At 40.1% G+C, this 20183-nt stretch overlaps 1 protein-coding gene across 1 annotated transcript in view; it reads right to left on the bottom strand.

The window, feature by feature from the left end:
- ank2b (ankyrin 2b, neuronal) overlaps nt 1-20183 on the bottom strand; it is an 882930-nt gene that overhangs the window by 739178 nt on the left and 123569 nt on the right. The window contains exon 2 of the mRNA XM_041195707.1: nt 10265-10326. Within this exon, the coding sequence (XP_041051641.1) occupies nt 10265-10285 (21 nt within the window). The 5' untranslated portion in view covers nt 10286-10326. The remainder of the gene's footprint in view (nt 1-10264; nt 10327-20183) is intronic.

Raw genomic sequence — 20183 nt, 5'->3', positions numbered from 1 at the left:
CTATATGAATCATTGTAGAATGGCCAAGCCGAAATATGCAATTAGATAGAACTGCACTGTGCTGTATGACTGCTCAAGGATGTAGAACATTGAATAGCTCCAGACATTTGTCTTTATGTGATGCTGCTTTACTTTGCACTTGACTACTTTGAAAGTGAAATCTGCTCCAGTAGTTTCTATAGCCCAATTTTTATACCAGAAGGATCCACTGAAACATTTTGCAACATTTTATGGTTTTGACATCGAAACTGGACAGGGCTGATTTTCATTGTAGCTGGGGACATTGAACACATGTTGGGCATAGTAATTGCAATGTCAGTCTGTTGTCACCAGTGAGGGGTTCAAACCATTCTTATGGTGGGGCTTTATTTTAAGTTGATAGGCAAGCTGCTGCATCTTTCCAGCATCAATTTGCAGCTCACTAATTGGAGGGAAGTGTGGAAAATCCAGTGGCTGCACCACAGGACAAAGCCAAAAGTATTATAGGCTGATTTTCAATGTACATCTGCCCTGTTCCCACCTGGAAGAAGGGATGAAAACCAACCCTGAGATGTTGCAACCACGATGACCTGGCATTGTGATCCCATCCCAGCTCCTTGTTATGTCCCAGAAAGCCAGCTGATGAAATGTGGAACTAGAACTAATCTTTACATACTTTGTAAGCATTTATTTGCAGTGTTACAGATTACAAGTATACACCTCCTAAACCAACAATTCCAGTTCTAATTTGTGTTGGTTTATACTCTTTTTGAGTATAACATTAAACAAATGGGCAATTTAACGCATTAAATTAAAGTGATAGCCCATTAAAGGTGCACAGTAACAAAGGACAACATTTATAAAAGGAAACTTAACTAATCTGTGTTGGTTTATAACTCTTTCGAGTACAAACACGTTTCCATCTGTTTCAGATGAAGTTACATTGTTTCATAGTTTGCCATTGTGAGATTTGAACTCTTGATGTTATTTTCTGGATTGTAACTCTTTCGAGTACAAACCCGTTTCCATCTGTTTCAGATGAAGTTACATTGTTTCATAGTTTGCCATTGTGAAATTTGAACTCTTGATAGTTTTGCCATTGTGAGATTTGAACTCTTGATAGTCTTTTGAGTAAACCTGTTTCCATCTGTTTCAGATGAAGTTACATTGTTTCATAGCTTTTGCCATTGTGAGATTTGAACTCTTGATCATGGGGTTACAAACCCAGTACCATAACCACTTGGCTATTTAGGCCAAGCTGTTGGTTTATAGGGGCACAAATGAATCCCCAGTTAATGCCCACCACCTGCATATAATTAAACACACAATTACTATACACGTAACACTATCTTGGGGCATTTTACTATATTAATTTTGTCATCTTTGAGTTAAAATGGATCTGCCCAACATTGAATGTGCTGAAAGTGTATAATATTATGGGTAAGATTTTGAGACCTAGACAGCATGTGGTGAAGGCTATTCAATGATGGATGGCATGACTGTTAATCTGATGTTGTCATTACTAAACATCCATTCACAAATGTTTTAATCGGAGTCAATGGGCTGGATTTTGTTTTGTGTTTAGACTCTGACATCAGGATCACATCCCAGTCCTGAGTCACAGCTTTTCGGAAATAATCACCCAGTATGATTTTTGAAGAAATGGCCAACTAATAGGCAGAGGACGTGCTTGCCATCCAATTGAGGAAGGTGGGCAGCCTCCAGAATCTGGGAGGCCAATAGGGGGTCTTCCAGCACTTAAGGAGCTGTAGTCTGTCATTGAAAGTAAGTGAAAGAGAGAGTGCCTCAAGGTGGAGATGCCCTCTCAGCACTTTTCACAATGCAGGCATCTACCAGGTTCTGGACACCTCAGGATCTCAAGGTCGATTAGAAGTTTCTAGTCTGCCTCTAATTATTGGCCTTAATGGGCCTTTTAATTATGTTAAACCACCCTTTGCCTGCTGGTGAACAGCAATCATCACCAACCTGCCTCCTTAAAAATGACCTGGAGACTGGAAGCTGCTGGTAAATCGGCATCTAACTCGCACTGAGAAATTGTGGGCCTACCCACCTTCATTACTGCCTCCAACAGGCTTTCAAAATCCAGCTACTATGTTTCTTACCTTAACAATATGTATCAGCTTCAAATTTTAAACATAGGTGGATACTTTCAAGCCATTGATTTCAATGGAAATGAAAGGTTCAACATTGGGTAGAAAACCTTCACACATATCAAAAAGAAAAATCCACTCCTTAGAGACCTGCCCAGGAGATTCTGAAGTTGCTAACCCATTACCTTTGGGAGGGAGCTCTAGCAACTCAATGGGTATAAAACAATTTACAAACATTATGTTAAAGTAATATTGAAAGTGTTGTGGAAAGACATGTAAAGAGGAGCAGTAAAACTTGATAAATAACTTGTGAAATTGGCAATTATTGTCTGAAAATCAACTCCGCACAGGCATTTATACAGCTCACTGTTGGTCATGACACATCGGCTACAAGTTTCTTTTTTAATACAATTTTGCCACTTAATATGAAAATGTTTTAATGTCAAGGCATGATTAATATTTAATCAATTGATAATTCGTTGGAAATTATTTTAAATCAGATATATGTAATTCAAAATAAATACATCAAGAGAAAAGTGATTTTGAATAAACCCATCTATGTTTTACCCTTTAATCCAAGCACAGCTCTGGTATTGCCATGCACTCACAGCAGATGGCATAAGAGAGACTAGCGAGAGAAGAGATTAATCTGTACAAAAACTCAAAAATGTTTGCTTGGCAGAGTTACCTTTGAGATTGTTACATGTGCTTCTCATTTATTTAGCTCACCTCCTAAATAGAATTTGAGCCATAATGTTACCCTCCTACCATAAATGGCAGCACACAATGTTTGTAACATGCCACTCCAACCATGAAGAGAAGGCAGGTAAATTCCACTTATAATGGTATAAAAAGGCAGGTAGTTGGGTATGTTAAAGCCAGAGTACATTGTGCCACAGATACGGGCCTGTCATGGCAGGAACCATGGCGGCCCGGCCCACTTAATCATGGAAAAGGCCCCATGTCAGTCTTCCAGCACTCCACCCATTGCCCTGGCTGAGATTAGCTAATTTCATGCACCCAGGCCTTCATTAAGCACTTCATTTACCCAATCATTTATTAGGGGAGCAATACAGCAGCACTTAAAGAAACGTTTAATAGACAGTTGACTTATTTTTGAAACTTTAAGTCCGTGAGTTGTTTTGAGGACGCAGGAGGTGCAGCACAGAGTGATTTGATACAAAAATTGTATACTACCATTCAGCTGAACTTCTAAGCCTCAATGGAGAGTCTGAAGTGGGAACAGCTGGCATGGTGGATTTCCCTGAGGCAACAATTCAATGGAAAATAGCTGTTTAGTAGTACAGAACTTGAGTATTGCTGAAAAAAAGAGAGATATGTCAAAGCTTTTTGTCTTGCACTCATCAGGACACTTCGCAAGAATACCAAGAAAGGGAAAAACAACAATTTATACCATATGAGAAGTGGGTGCTGATTGGTTGGCAGTTATCTGTTAGTCACCATCACTGGTGAATTCTCCATGACAACGCCTCTACCAATCAGAGTCCACTTGCCAAACAAACAGCATTTCCTTCTCGTACAGTTTAAATTGCTGTTTTCCCCTTAAATTGGTATTCTTGCAAAGTGTCCTGAAGAGAACAAGATGAAAAGCATTGATATGTCTCTTTTTTTAGCAATACTTAAATTCAATGGTATTTAAAATGGATTTTTAGAAAATACAGAGTACATTTTAGAATTTGAAGCTCCCAGTATGGAGTTTCACCTGGGAACTCAGGTATGGATGACAGCAGTTTCTTGAAGACATTCTGTTCAATAACCTTAATGTGCTTCAATAATCTGAAAACTTTCAAGAGGTCCAATGATTTCTGTGCCTGAAGTCTCACTGTGCATTCCCAACAGCTGATGCTCAACAACAGGAGAATGAATTTTAAAATAAGACCATTAAAAAGTTTGGTCCCAGTATTATTTCTCTATTGAGATGAGTTATTTGAAAATAAATATTCCACATAAAAATCGAATTTATTTTAATAACTATTTTGATCATTTAAAGCAAAATCACAATTATTGCACACTTATTTCAAGTTTATTTTAAAAAGGCTACAAATTTTAAAAGATGATCAGAGCAGAGTTAACTACTGTTTTTATTGCATTATTGCTAATGATCAACTTTTGCTGCTTGATATATTGGCCAGGAATTTTCTCAGACCTGTGCTAATGTGTTAGAACCATATGAAATGATATTTGGCTATACCTTCATATCACTTTATCTTATGGGAAGGTTTTTAAAAAAATATTAGTAACTTAATTTTCAAGTAAATCCTGCATTAGTTTTTCTGAATTTGACACATATTCCTTTCACTTGGAGAACTAATCAGAACTGTGCCAATCAACTAATTATTATATTACCCACCAAAACAGTATTAACTTAAAAGAGCATAATTTTACCAATTTAGTTATGTCAATTAAGTTAGGCACAGACTGTCTTGTTCTTAAAAGAATTACAAAAGGGGCTTGATTTTGATAATGAAGTTTAAGTTTCCAGTGAAATTAAGGCCCGCCTGTGGATGAGGTTTCATGATAAATGCGAAGGCCACTTGGGCTCTTTGCCTGCCCGCTAACCTTAAAGTGGGCGCATAGCTGACTCCAGTGCGTGCCTGCTGAATGAAGGATCAGAATGACACCGGGACGTGGTGACATCGGGACGCACGCCTGACATCACCATGTGTCATCTTATGCATTGGCGTGTGGGGCCCACCCCCGCACGCCGATGAGAAAATTCTACCTCATGTACAAGCAACAAGTAGATTCATTTCAAATCTAATTTGTGACATGTATTCATAAACATGTGATAGAAACGTTCAACACTTTCCAATGAAGATAGTGTTCCTCAGTTCCCAATTGGAGTATGGCTCAGTCCATAAAAATAAGGTATAATTGAGCTGTGCAGAGCCGGAACACCTCAGGTTCAATTTCAAGTCGCTGTTGAGTTAGTTGGCCCAAGTCAAATAACAGCAGAGATGTTAAATTTGACCTTAACACCCTTGGATCGGGGGAGAAAAAGTGACCAGAAATTTTCCGCTCAAATATTAGAGATGCTGGCAAATGTATATGGGTGGGCATTTATTGCAAACAGAAATCAGGCCCTTTTTCAAATAGCCTCCTAAAGATCTACAAAATATTGCTGCTTTGGCCAGTGCATGTGGCACTCCAACCTAGCAAAGAATGCTACCATTGCCAGCAATGCCCACATTTCATGAACGAATATACTGTTCAGTCATGATCTAATTGAATGGTGGTGGCAGCTTGAGGGGCTGAATGGCCTACTTCTGTTATGTTCCTAAAGGTAAACTAACCTGAATCTAATTCTGACATCAACATGTTTCTGAGTTTCATGTCCATACCTATGCATGCCCATTCAACTATAATTCAATAAAGCTATGAATTTCTCTTATAAGAATCAGTAAAATAAATTCCAATAACACTGTTTCCAACTAGCAATATTATCAGTTCACAGGTGCACAAACAAGATTCTTCCATCTATCAAACAGTATGAGCTTCACACTTAGATATGTGAAAATATTGTGCTGCATAACACACTCCAGAATATATCTCAAGGCACTGAAACAAGGAGGGTTTGAGATGATACAAATAAACTACTCAAGCATTGCTCTCACAGTCAATTGCATCATCTCAGCCTTCAAAACATGACTTCCTTGAAGTACTCTACAGAATATGTGCTGGCCTACATGTAAACAACATGACAGAAAACATCACATTATTAAAAAGAGTTTACTTTTCGTGTCATACCATAGAAAATGTCGAAATGCATCATGCAAATGTGTATCCATAATAAATTAAACATGTAAAAGGCTTAAAATTCTCATTATAAAGTGCAAAATTCTATAAAGCAACAAACACAATGCTTGATACCACAGCTACATTTAGCCACAAGGGTATCACTGACTCCAAAACAGTTAAAAAGGGATTTTTATTTCATTTATTGAGCAAATTATTGATGTTATTATTTTTAAAAATAGGGTATTGATTTCCTTAAACATTCACATCAGCTGCCAGCATTCCTGCTTTTTGGACTTTTGGTCATTACCCTATTCGCAGAATACAAGAAACATCTGAAACTCAAATGGTAGTTACTAACTTGACATCAGTCACATAAATTAGGGGCCATGTCTCATCCTGCAGAGAGTAACTACAATTACCATAGGAATAACATTTGGTTCTGTACAAGATATGACAATCTTAACAATCTTTTTGGAACATTTCTAGGCCTAATCTTCAGGCAAAGCTTTCTTTGAAGTGTTGCTGTCTCAGAACATTGCGCCTAGTGATAGCAGAGGAGGATTCCTGCTTTCTGGTAATGAAAGGAAACTTAAGAGCAAAACAATCTTAACAACCTTCACACATCTCCGGAAAGCCAACTATAAAGCCGCACTGACAGACTGAGTGCAGGCTGGCTGTCTGCTTTAATGGTGCACAGCATGGTGGTGATGGAAGTAAAAACCGGGAGGTGGAGATAACAAACTGGAGGATTAGAAGGGAGAGGGAAATACTGGCTCAAACTGAATATTGAACTGACTCATGCACTGCACAAACTCATCAGTTTGTTTATTGTCAGAAGTGTCAACTTTGTAAGTCGTAAAATCTCACTGTCTCAGTTTTTATTTAAAATAACCCTGCCAATTTCTCTCTTCCCTTCCCATAGAGATATCAGGGTAGTTATTAGTCTTGGGTGACAACACAAAATGAATTATATCACATGATCTGCCTGGCATTCAGTTCCCAGATAAGGCAAATAACAGGCTATTTGTTACAGCTTTTTTGCTCTGCTGCCCAAGACAGTTTTCTACCAGTTCCAAGGGACAATTGACACCCTTAGTATTCCACCCAATGGACCTCTGTTCATGGGCAATCCATGACAGGAGGTGTTGGAAGGCTATTCATCAGGCTCTGAGTTGAATCACATCCTCAAACAACATTCACACATGGACCACCATGTGGACAGCAAACAGAAACAACTTCCCCTCTCGACAAAAGGCACTGAGGCTAGCTGTAGCTGCAGTTGAGGTCAGCGAACTCAGCACAGACCAAGGATTGAATCGGGTTCCTTCTGATCTACTTAACCTATTGCATCAGCTTACAGGATTAACCAGGGAGCTTGATATATCTTTTTTTTTAAAAGTATGTGTTATTTTAAATCCGATTTATACTATTCCCATCCATTCCCCATTTGCTGCTATATCTGATCCTACTGCAATATAATGAGGAGCAGAAGTCAGCATGTGTATGTGCTAAGCTGAAGTAGATAGCCCACATCAAAATTCTATTTTTAAACGGTTTTAAAGTAAATGGCCCTGAAAATCCTAGTTCCACAGTTTCCAATTGTAACTGTGGTAAAACATTAGCAAAACCTATTGAAAAGCAGCAGAGACCGGGCTGTGATGGGTTTTGATTGTTTCTAGAATTTTTCCGCCTACTCTTTATGGAGTCAGACATTCATCCATCACTTTTGGAGCCTGAAAATGGCACTACTCACCCCAGGTATTCCCACTGACTGGATTCTGGGGGAACATGGTCCTAGGTGGTGAACACGTCTGCAGATGTTGCATAAACAAGTTGTCTGAACCCCTGGAGAATAATGCAATTCTCTTTTTAAATTTACCTTGAGTTCCCCTTTTATACAAGGAGCCAAAGGGGCTATTGCAAGTTTCTGGGAAGGAGGGCAGGACAACTCATCCTCGGTGATGCCCACTTGTCCCATTGATGTGGGTGCCCTCTGCTTGATCCCAGTTGGATAACATTAGTTAGCACTGGCAAGTGGGATCCTGGCATAACCACCAAGATCACATTGAATGGATTTGCCCAGCCAAAGAATTCTAATCAATCTGATGTATACTCTGCCTCAAATCCCTGTTCACCTCAAAGTGTAGATTACATAATTAATTATTTTTTTTATTCGTTTATGGGATGTGGGCGTTGCTGGCTGGGCCAGCATTTATTGCACATCCATAATTGCCCTTGAGAAGGTAGTGGTGAGCTGCCTTCTTAAACCACTGCAGTCCATGTGATGTAGGTAAACCACAGTGCTGTTAGAAAGGGAGTTCCAAGATTTTGACCCAGTGACAGTGAAGGAATGGTGACATATTTCCAAGTCCGGATGGTGAGTGATTTGGAGGGGAATTTCCAGGTAGTGCTGTTCCCATCTATCTGCTGCCCTTGTCCTTCTAGGTGGTAGCAGTTGTGGGTTTGGAAGATGCTGTCAAAGTGGCCTTGATGAATTCCTGAAGTGCACCTTGTAGATGGTATACACTGCAGCTACTGTGCGTCAGTGGTGGAGGGAGTAAATGTTTGTGGATGTGGTGCTAATCAAGCGGGCTGCTTTGTCCTGGATGGTGTCAAGCTTCTTGACTGTTGAGGGAGCTGCACTCATCCAGGCAAGTGGAGAGTATTCCATCACACTCCTGATTTGTGGTTTGCAGATGGTGGATAGGCTTTGGGGAGTCAGGAGGTGGATTACTCATCGCAGGATTCCCAGCCTCTGACCTGCTCTTCTAGCCACAGTATTAATATGGCTAGTACAGTTCAGTTTCTGGTCAATGGTAACCCCATGGTGTTGATAGTGGGAGATTCAGTGATGGCAATGCCATTTAACGTCAAGGGGCGATGGTTAGATTCTCTCTTGTTGGAGATAATCATTGCCTGGTACTTGTGTGGTGCAAACGTTACTTGCCACTTGTCAGCCCAAGCCTGGATATTGTCCAGGTCTTGCTGCATTTGGACTTGGACTGTTTCAGTATCTGAGGAGTCACGAATCGTGCTGAGCATTATGCAATTATCAGCGAACATCCCCACTTCTGACCTTATGATGGAAGGAAGATCATTGATGAAGCAGCTGAAGATGGTTGGACCTAGGACACTACCCTGAGGAACTCCTGCAGTGATGTCCTGGAGCTAAGATGATTGACCTCCAACAACCACAACCATCTTCCTCTGTGCTAGGTATGACTCTAACCAGTGGAGAATTTTCCCCCGATTCACATTTTTTCAGTTTTCAGTTTCCCATTGACCTCAGTTTTGCTAGGGCTCCTTGATGCCACATTTGGTCAAATGTGGCCTTGATGTCAAGGGCAGTCACACTCACTTCATTGATGCTGTCCAAGTCAAGCCAATGTCGTGCTTTAAGAAAGAATTTAAAATCTAGATCATAGGTAAACAATGCTCAGCCTCCCACTGCAAGTAACAGTTTATATGTCTTTAATGTAATTAGTTCTTAAACTGCTTATGAAGGTGCCTCATGGCCACAATAGCATCATGAATATCAATCCAAAATGAAGAAATGGAAGCAGCAGGTATGCACACATAGTTCTATCTAACTGAAGATTACCTCATTTCTCCATCTGTAATACTGCAGTCAACATATTCAGGAGAGAGCGTAGTGCTAGGTCAAAAAGTTAAACTCATACAAGCTGATTTGCTTCAATCATGCTGTGGCTTGGTTTCAGTTGGCTTGGTTCAGACTCCTTGTAAAAAGGCTGATCTCTGTTCATCAAGACAATTTTGCAGTACAAGTTGGAAAACCAGAAATTAAGACAAGTTTCCACCTATGAAATGTAGTTTGGGTCTAGGTTCAAGTTGAATAAGTTGGGGTCAATTCAGGTTGAACTTCAGATATCCTATATATAGCCAGAGGGCAAACATATGCTGCAATGACTTGTCATCAAGAAATTACTCCAGTACCATGGTACCATGATACCATAGCCAGAGTGCCCACTAGTGCTACAGCCCATCACAACGCTGAATTCGAAAGAGTTAGAAAAATTAGAGATTGGAGAACTCATTTGTTTTTAGACACTACACAACATCAAGGTTAGATTTATTAAAACAAATATTTTTAAACTCTATTTCAAATCCTCCTGTTAACATTCCTACTGGATCTATTCTGTGCTCTCTGATACAAACCATTTTATTCTGAATGTTTGAGTCTTTCAACTCCAAAAGAATGGCCTTATTTATGGCTGTGCTCATCAGCACACAGTAAATGTGACCAACAAATGATGTAAGAGGAGCATCACATATTGAACCGCTATTAAAAGGAACTCAGGATTAAATTGCCCTGATATCATTGAAGATAAAACCAGCAACCTATCAGTGTAATTACTCAGAGCAGAATCAATATATTAGGAAAACAGAACAGGTACCTTCTGTAACATGGTGCTCATCTTTCCATGTCAGTTCCTCATAATAATGTTCATTTACTTACCTGCAAAAAAAGGAAAAAGGTTAGGTAAGCAGTTTTAAGATATATTCTTATGACATTTTCCTCATTTTGTTTGTATGAATAAAGTAAATCAACCCAGCATTATATTGTAGTAGAATTACTGGTCTAACTAGGCTTGAATATTTTACTTTCACAATACTGATTGATAGTCATTTGAAAAAAGCGATGCAAATGATTTGTTCATATTATTAACATTGTACACTTTTTAAAGAGGGTGGATGGAGGAATGATTGTATAATTTATCTTGTCCCCTCCAATTACCTGCCCTCATTTCCTGAAAGCACTGACTCAAGCAGATGTACTCTTACATAGACACAGACCAAGCTCTGGATACTTTATTCAAGTATACATTCCTCATGTATAAGCCTCAACAGCAAGTGTCACAGGCCATCAAACTATATAGGCCATCACAGATATGCTTAATTCAGTCAGCATTGGTACTGGTACATATTCCATCAAGGGTCATGAGATAGCAAGAGGTAGCAGGAGCCTTAGTAGATTTTTGCTTTCCCTCACTCACAGGAGTGCTGAATTCTAGTCCCCTGCTGCCATGTGATCAGTTAACTTAGTGAATTGAAGATCAAACCTAGGACTTCCCTCAACTGTTAGTCAGTTTCATATTAAACAGTGTAAGTATTAACTGAGACACCTGGAGAGTTGAGCAGTGTATGCAGATGTTAAGAATGGCCTACAATTGATCTCAGGTTATCACAGTGACAGAGAAGCCACTGTATTACCATTGCATTATTGGTAAACTCTTACGCATGGTTAGTCATAGTTCCACTTTGGAGTCCATTCACTTTCACTGCATTGCCAACCTCGTGTTTATGAAACTGGCTGACAGGAAGAAACCACCCTCAGTGGTAAAATGTACATGTGTACACATTGGAACTCTTCTATCCGCATATGGCAAAATGTTTGCATGTGACCAGAATAGTCATTAATATTTTGACCAGACATCAACAAGGTATAGCAATACATCCTCAAAGAAGCTCAGGGTGAGGTTGATTAATGTACAGAAGACATAGCATAACACACTGTAAACATATCTGTGTCCCAAAAGAAAATTATTACTGGATTGTTTTCCCAGGGTATTCACTGGAAGACAAAGATCCACATGCACCACCCTTCTAGGAACATTTTAAGTACTATATTGTGAAAAATACAGAAATAAAGCTCCTGGGTTAAAAGATTAGTCACAGGTAGTTAAACTATAATCTGGATCCGCACTCTATTAGCTTTTCACTTTTTAGTAGCTGATTGTTGTGTTCCCATTTCATGCTGTGCAAAGTCTCTCTGCCAAGGCAAGATTGTTAAAAGTCATTTGGCAACTGTAACTTTACAAAACCAAAGGCCTATCACAATAGAGCCCTTACCAAGCAAGGATTACTGTAATCCATTTATGTTGTAACATAAATATGTATTTATATACGTAACTGAGAGAAATGTAAGGAAGAATCGTCATGGTTTATGCTTTCTAAATGAAATCTTAAAAAATTTATATTTGTTCCTGGGATGTGGGCATTGCTGGTTAGGCCAGCATTTATTGCCCATCCCTAATTGCCCTTGAGAAGCTGGTGGTGAGCTGCCTTCTTGAAAGGCTTCAGTCCATGTGGTGTAGGTACACCCACAGTGCTGTAAGGGAGGGAGTTCTATGATTTTGACCCAGCAACAGTGAAGGAACAGTGATATATTTCCAAGTCAGGATGGTGAGTGGCTTGTAGGAGAACTTCCATGTGGTGGTGTTCCCATGCTCTCATCCTCCTAGGTGGTAAAGGTCGTGGGTTTGAAGGCGCTGTCAAATGATGATATTAGATAATTGCTTAAGGCTGGGGTGGGAAACCTACAGCTCTTGTGCTGGATCCGGCCCCTTGTACAATTTCATCCGCTCACATCAAGATTTCTAAATATATAGACCTATAACAGTAGTGCCTTCAAAATAACATTTATCATCACTGTTACCAATTTGGTTTGAATAAAAGCATCAGCTAAATTACTAAAATAATATTTAACAATATAATATTCAAATTCAGCCATTGCATTGAAACAGTGGGTGAGTTGAACATTTCTGTATTCTCTCTAAAAAAAAATCTAAATTAAGTTGAATTTTATATGTGTGTGGCCCACGACTGATTTTGTCTATGTGTGCATGGCCAAGGATAAGAAAAAGATTCCCCACCCCTGGCTTAAGGGTTTATTTTTTCATTACTTGATAACTTGATAAAATTCAGGCTATTACATCCAACACCAACCACATGACTTAGAAGTAAAGTTACACATTCCTGGGTCAGGAAAGCAGAGTTGGGGCAATTCCCAGCCCCGCAAGCCCAGCCCAGGAAAAAGTGCCCAGGAAGTTCTGAGTTTTGATCCGAGGGCATGGATGAGAATGGGAGTTGTAGCAGGTGGAAAGAGGTAAAAGGTTGCCGAGTGCCGAAGTTGGCTGGGCGAACGTCTGGCCTGGGTGCACTGAACTTTGCTGAGGCTATGAAAATAAAAAAATAAAACAAAAACCAGCCCTCCAGACCTCACCCCTCAACCCCCACAACACACTCTCCATGCATTGTCTATGCCAACCAATGCCATCTCATGACCCCCACCCACCTCATGATCCCTCATACCCCAATGCCAACCTATGCCCCTCCACTCATCCCACATGGCCCTTTATAGCCCTATGCCAACTTCGTGCCAACTCATGCCAAACCATGCTTCCCTCCCACCACCCTTTCCCCTTACACCTTCCATACCAACTCAGCCAGTATCCACCATGGGCAGACCTCAGGATCCATGCTGAGATCAAATAAAGTTCTTAAGTGTCCATTGATGAATTCACATTTCAAAAAAAAATTATTTGATAAATACCCATTTACTACATTTAACTTCCTTTAATTCCTTATGAAAATAAGCACTTGAAGTCATAGTCCCACTTCAAAGAGTATAGAGCCACTTGGAACTGTCAATGAAACTGTGAAGCGACAGGCACTACACTGTGATAATGAAAGGTTGTGAAATCAATCAGGCAACTCTAATCCTTTGATGATAGCCTTCAGGCTTATGTCAGTAGACAGAATGAAACAGCCTGGCACTGATTTTTTTTTAATACTACTTTTTTTAATTTAAAGGGCAGAAGATTTAAATTCCTTGACAGATACCTTGACAGTTCTCCTGGCAGTTCCAATGGACTTGACAGCTCCAATGAGATTGACACTTCCAAAGAGTTTATCACTTTTTGCTCACATTCATATGTACTTTTAATAATCCCAAATGGCACCTTACCACTCCCAAAAGGGACCTACCACACCTAAAGGTGTGCAGAGACAACATTCAAAAGAGTACTCTACCTCTCCAAAAAACACCAGTAGCTTTAGACCTTCTCCTACAAAGTTTGAAGTGCACACATCGGCATTTCCAGCCCTGCCGTGACAGGACCCACCCGTGGAAGACTCGGCAGCCCAGACAAAAGTATATTGGATTTCAGTGGGGCTGGACGATCCTGACATCAGGCAGGGCCGGAAAATCCCACCTATCTTATTTTAGAGATACCATTAGCCAAAATCAGATCTGACTGAGGCAGCTGCACCTTAACAATGTGCAGTTGCCTCTGTGAACTACAGATGTGTAAATTTGAAATGGCCCTCAGTCCCACACCCCTGTGAAAATGGTGGGGGCTTGATTTGAGGCCAGGACTTGCAGACCCAAGTCTGTGCTGCCATTTTTGCAAAGACAGCTGTAGGCCATAGAGTCTTTTATAGCACAGAAAGAGGCCATTTGGCCCACCGAGTCCTTACTGCCTCCCCGCAAAGCAATCCAGTTAGTCGCACTCCCCCGCTTGATACCCATAGCTCTGCAAATCTTTTCCTTCAAGTGGATATCCAATTTCCTTTTGAAATCATTGACTGTTTCCACTTCCAACATCCTCATGGGCTGAGAGTACCTGGTCGCAATTATTCATTGCATAAAAAGATTTTCTTTCACATCCCCTCTTCATTTCTTGCCCAAAATCTTAAATCTGTGTCTCTTAGTCCTTCTATTATCAGCTAACGGGAAAAGTTTTTCACTGTCTGCCTTATCAGCACCTGTCATCATCTTGTACACCACTATCAAATCTCCTCTCAATCTCCTTAAATCAAAGGAGAACAACCCCAGCCTTTCCAACCTAACCTTGTACCTAAAATCCCCTATCCTCGGAACCATTCTGGTAAATATCCTCTGCACCCTCTCAAGAACTGTCATGACCAGGACCATCGTAAAACTCTAATTGGGCTCTAACCAGAGATTTATAAAAGGTTCAGCATAACCTACCTGCTTTGGTACTCAATGCCTCTATTTATGAATAACTCGATTCTATATGCTTTGCTAACCACTCTAACCTTCATAAAGGTGAACGTTCACACAGAGAAATGGAAAATTCCAAGTAGGTCCTATACTTGGACTTAAAAGACAGCATGAACAAACCGGGCAGCCTTTTCTTATTTCATTCTGCAATGATTCTTGAGAAAAATAAACTTGCCTTTATATAACATGTTTAACATGTTTTCCCCGGGACATGTCCAAGTGTTTTTCAGTCTAAACATGATAGCCAACATGTGCACAAAAGGATCCCATGGCAGCAAATTAGATGAACAACCAATTCCAAAGTTTGTATTCAAAATAATTTTTATTATAAAAAAGTGATCAATTCAAATTGTTGCAATATTGTGCAAGCTAACTGTTCTACTTTACCATATCTAAGAAATACTAATGACAATGGTCATTGAGCTTAGTGCAGGTTGTAGTCTTTTCTGTATTAACTACTTTCTCAATGGCCCATTTAATACACTTAGGTTTCTAACAAATATGTGCCATATCTTACCCCAAGGAAATATTCTCTACTGAGAAATCCCTGCTTTCATACTATCAACAATGTTTCTGGCTTCCCCTGCTACTGCTGAAACTTACCACTAGAGTGAGCATTGAGCCCAAGTATGGCAAATTAGCACATTACAACAAAATCCATTTGTCGCAAAATGCAAGTGCAATTTACAACAATGAAATTGGAAATAAAATTTATCTATACTTAGTTCTAGCTCCAATTGGCCTGCAATATCAACCTGCTCAAATATTTTGAGACATAAAAATCACATTTAAAGAATAGTTCTCTGGGGTCTGAAGCAATATTTCTCCTTCAACCAACACATAAAAAACAAAGATTAACTGGTCATTCATCTCACTGCATTTATGATATCTTGTAATGTGCACAAAAGGACTCCCATATTCACCTGCAGAGCAGAAATCACTCACTTTCAAAAGCAATTAATTGAACAGCCTTTTCTTCCTCAATTCTCTTAGTAGTTTCTTATGGAAAGTTTCTTATAGAAAAGAAAACTAGTGTTTATATCGCATCTTATCATGTTGCCTTCAAAAAACCTCTCCTCAAAAACCAAACCTTGACCCGACTGCCCTTACAAACTACCACCTAATCTCCAATCTCACTTCCACTAAAGTCCTTGAAGATGCTGCCTCCTAAATCAGTGTCCATCTTTCCTGAACTCCGTGTTTGAACATCCAGTCAGGTTTCCACCCGTGCCACAGAACTGAAACAGCTCTTATCAAAAGTGATTGCGACTAAATTAAGCTATCCCTCCACATTCTTCTCAACCCGTCTGCAACCTTTAACATGGCTGACCACATTAATCCCTCACAACACCTCTTCACAGCCGTCTAAGCAGATGGCACTGTACTTGCCTGGTTCTATTCTTATCCATCTAGTTGTAGTTAGAGAATCACTTGAAACGGTCGCTCTTCCTGTTCCCACGCCGTTACTTCAGGTGTCCTCCAAAACGATATTCTTGTGCCCCTCCTATTTCACATCTACATGCTGCTCCTTGCAAGCATTGCCACAGCACAGCATTGATTTTCACACGTACCCTGACAACACCCAGCTTTATGTCCGCACCATCTCTCTCAATTTCTCCACTGTGGCAAAATTATCAGACTACTTATCTAACATCCAGTACAGATGAGCAGGAATTTCCTCCAATTAAATATTGGGAAAGCAGAAGAGATTGTTGACTCCAAACTCTGTTCCCTAGTTACCAAGTCTATCCTTCTCCCTGGCAACAATCTGAGGCTTTCCACTTGCCTGGATGAGTGCAGCTCCAACAACACCCAAGAAGCTTGACAACATCTAGGACAAAGTAGCCCATTTGATTGGCACCCCTTCCACAAACATTTACTCCCTCCACCACCGACACACAGTGGCAGCAGTGTGTACCATCTACAAAATGCATTGCAGAAATTCACCAAGGCTCCTTAGACAGCACCTTCCAAACCTACAACCACTACCATCTAGAAGGACAAGGGCAGCAGATGGATGGAAACACCATCACCTACAAGTTGCCCTCTAAGCCACTCACCATCCTGACTTGGAAATATATTGCCGTTCTTCACTGTCAGTGGGTCAAAATCCTGGAACTCCCTCCCTAACAGCACTGTGGATGTACCTACACCACATGGACTGCAGCAGTTCAAGAAGGCAGCTCACCACCATCTTCTCAAGGGCAAAAAGGGTGGGCATTAAATGCAGACCTGGCCAGCAATGCCCACATCCCCTGACTGAATAAAAACCATACTACTCTGCTTGCAACCTCGGTGTCATATCTGACCCTGAGATGAGCTTCCACCCACATATTCTCACCATCACTCAAATGGCATATTTCCACCTTCAGAACATAACAACTTCACCCCGTCTCAGCTCATATGCTGTAGAAATGCTCATTCATTTCTTGGTTACTTCTAGATTTGACTATTCCAACCCAATTCTGGCTGGTTCCCACTTTCTACTCTCCGTAAACCTGAAGTCATCCAAATCTCAGCCACCTGTGTCTTAACTTGCACAAAGTCCTGGACACTTATCACCCCTGCACTAGCTGACCTACATTGGCTCCTGGTCAAGCAACATCTTGATTTTAAAATTCTTATCCTTGTTTTCAAATCCCTCCATGGCCTCACCCTTCCTTATCTCTGTAGTCATCTCCAGCCCCACAACCATCTGAATTACCTACACTTATGTTATCCTGGCTTTTTAAGCTTCTCCAATTTTAATCGTTCCACCTTTATTTGCTGGACCTTCAGTCGTCTAAGACCTAAGCTTTGGAATTCCCTCTTTACACCTCTCCACCTCTCTATGTCACTTTCCTCCTTTAACACACTTCTTAAAAGCTAACTATTTGACCAAGCCTTTGGTCATTGGACTAGTTATCTCCTTACGTGGTTCAGTGTCAGATTTTCTTTTACAATGCTCTTGGGAAGCACCTTGCAATGTTTTATTATGTAAGGCCGAAATATATAAATATAAGTCATTATTGAATGTCAAGTGCTTTAAGACACCCCAAGCAAAGTGGTGATATATTATATAAATGTAAGCTTTTTTCTTTTAACTCGGTTAAATACGCATCTTACCAACTAATACAAAAACAAACCAAACAAAGCATTTGATGAATCTTTTCACAAATTACCTGCTACAGTGATTAAAAAAGATTGCACTAGAGAGTCTGATTGGGTTTTTCAAATAATATAGGTATTTGGAGTGAGTTCCAGTGGGTAAGCTATTCCAGTGAGAAGCTTTTATTAAAGAAGTTACAGCAGGACACTTGGATAAGCTCAAGGTCATCAGACAGAGTCAACATGGTTTTGTGTGAGGGAAATCGTGTTTAACCAATTTATTAGAGTTCTTTGAGGAAGTAACATTACTGTGGATAAAGGGGAACCATTGGATGTACTGCACTTAGATTTCCAGAAGGCATTTGTTAAAGTGCCACATCAAAGGTTATTGCAGAAAATAAAAGCTTATAGTATGGGGGTAACATATAGGCATGGATAGAAGATTGGCTGGCTAACAGAAAGCAGAGAGTAGGCATAAATGGTTCGTTTTCAAGATGGCAAGATGTAATGACTGGCGTGCCACAGGGATCAGTGCTGGGACCTCAACTATTACAATTTATGTAAATGAACTGGATGAAGGGATTGAAGGGATGGTTCCAAATTTGATGTCACAAAGATAAGTAGGAAAGCAAGTTGTGAACAGGACATAAGGAGGCTACGAACATATATAGATAGGTTAAGTGAGTGGGCAAAGATCTGGCAGATGGAGCATAATGTGGGAAAATGTGAAATTGTCCATTTTGGCAGGAAGAATAAAAAAGCATATTATCTAAATGGTGAGAGATTGCAGAGCTCTGAGGTGCACAGGAATCTGGGTGTCCTAGTGCATGAATCACAAAAGGCTACAATGAAGTACAGCAAATAATTAGGAAAACTAATAGAATGCTATAATTTATTGCGAGGGGAATTGAATACAAATGTAGGGAGGTTGTGCTTCAGTTGTACAGGGCACTAGTGAGACCACATTTGGAGTATTGTATACAGTTTGGTCACCTTATTTAAGGAAGGATGTAAATGCTTTGGAAGCAGTTCAGAGAAGGTTTACCAGAATAATACCTGGAATTGGTGGGTTTGCTTATGAGGAAATGTTGACATACCAGGGTTGTATCTGCTGGACTTTAGAAAAGTAAGAGGCAACTTGATTGAAACATAAAAGATCCTGAGGGGTCTTGACAGGGTGGATGTGGAGAGGATGTTTCCCCTTGTGAAAGAATCTAGAACTAGGGGTCACTGGTTAAAAATAAGGGGTTGCCCATTTAAAACAGAGATTAGGCAAATTTTTTTCATTCAAAGGGATGAAAGTCTCTGGAACTCTGCTTCCACCACCTTTTCAGGAAGCAAGTCTTTGAATATTTTTAAGGCAGAGGTGGATAGATTCTTGTTAAGCAAAGAGGTGATAGGTTATCGGTGGTAGGTGGGATGCAGATTTCAGATTACTATCAGATCAGCCATGATCTTATTAAATGGCGGAGTAGGCTCGAGGTGCTGAATGGCCTACTCCGGTTTTTCGTTCGTATGTACGTCTGTAAATAGTGGAGGGTTAAGGCACAGATTTAAATGCCAGGCTTTAAATGTAACTACACCGAAGTTTTATCAAAGCTGTGATATTTGCCACGGGTGAGGTTTCAGAACAGGAGGTGGGTTCAGGGAAAAGAGTTAGAGTCAGGGACTCAGATTGCTGTCAAATATATGTTTTTTTCTCAGACAAATTTTCCATTCAGAGGCCAACATGATTCACAGGGATTCATCAGGGACAGAATGAGAGATCAGAGGGCTGTTGACAGGCTAAGCTGTTGGGTGGAGAACACTCCTGCTCCTTATGGCCCACAAGCAGAGAGTTGTGACAATATTTATTTGATGGATCCAGTTCTTCTTTTTTCCTTTTACCTGCTGGGTTTCTTAAGCCCAGGGAAATCCAGCCAACATGGATTAAAATTAGAAACTTTGCAAAAATGGAGGCACACAAGAAGAGATTTGAATGACTGATCTGTTTTCTGAACCAAATTGGTCACTTGCCCCTCATCCCACCTTCATTAAAACTGGAAGTGAGTGTTTCCTGGTTCAGATTTTTTTTCACATTTCAACCTCCCATCTGCACCAAAACTGCCCATTATTATTACCCCTATTGCACTCCCAAGTCAAATCAGATCAGTAGATTGCAGAATCAGACACTAATAGAATTCAGTTAGCAAGAGGATAACTGACTGAGATCTTGCCATATCCATGCTCTCAAAGTTATTTTAAAAAATTAAGCATGGTGTTGTGTGGAATGCTGTGCGATTCTGTAGTGTTTCTTTAACAGATAAAAGCTGCACAATTGCTCACATATTTACGTTGATTTTGTTCCCAGGGAAAAGGCTTTGTTTACTTTGTTCAATGGGATTACTTCATTCACTAAAGAACACAAAGATTTGGAAGAA

Source organism: Carcharodon carcharias, chromosome 1 (assembly GCF_017639515.1).
Source record: "Carcharodon carcharias isolate sCarCar2 chromosome 1, sCarCar2.pri, whole genome shotgun sequence".
NCBI classification, from domain to species: domain Eukaryota; kingdom Metazoa; phylum Chordata; class Chondrichthyes; order Lamniformes; family Lamnidae; genus Carcharodon; species Carcharodon carcharias.
Note: the sequence above shows the minus strand (reverse complement) of the source record. Positions and strands in the feature narration are given on the sequence as shown.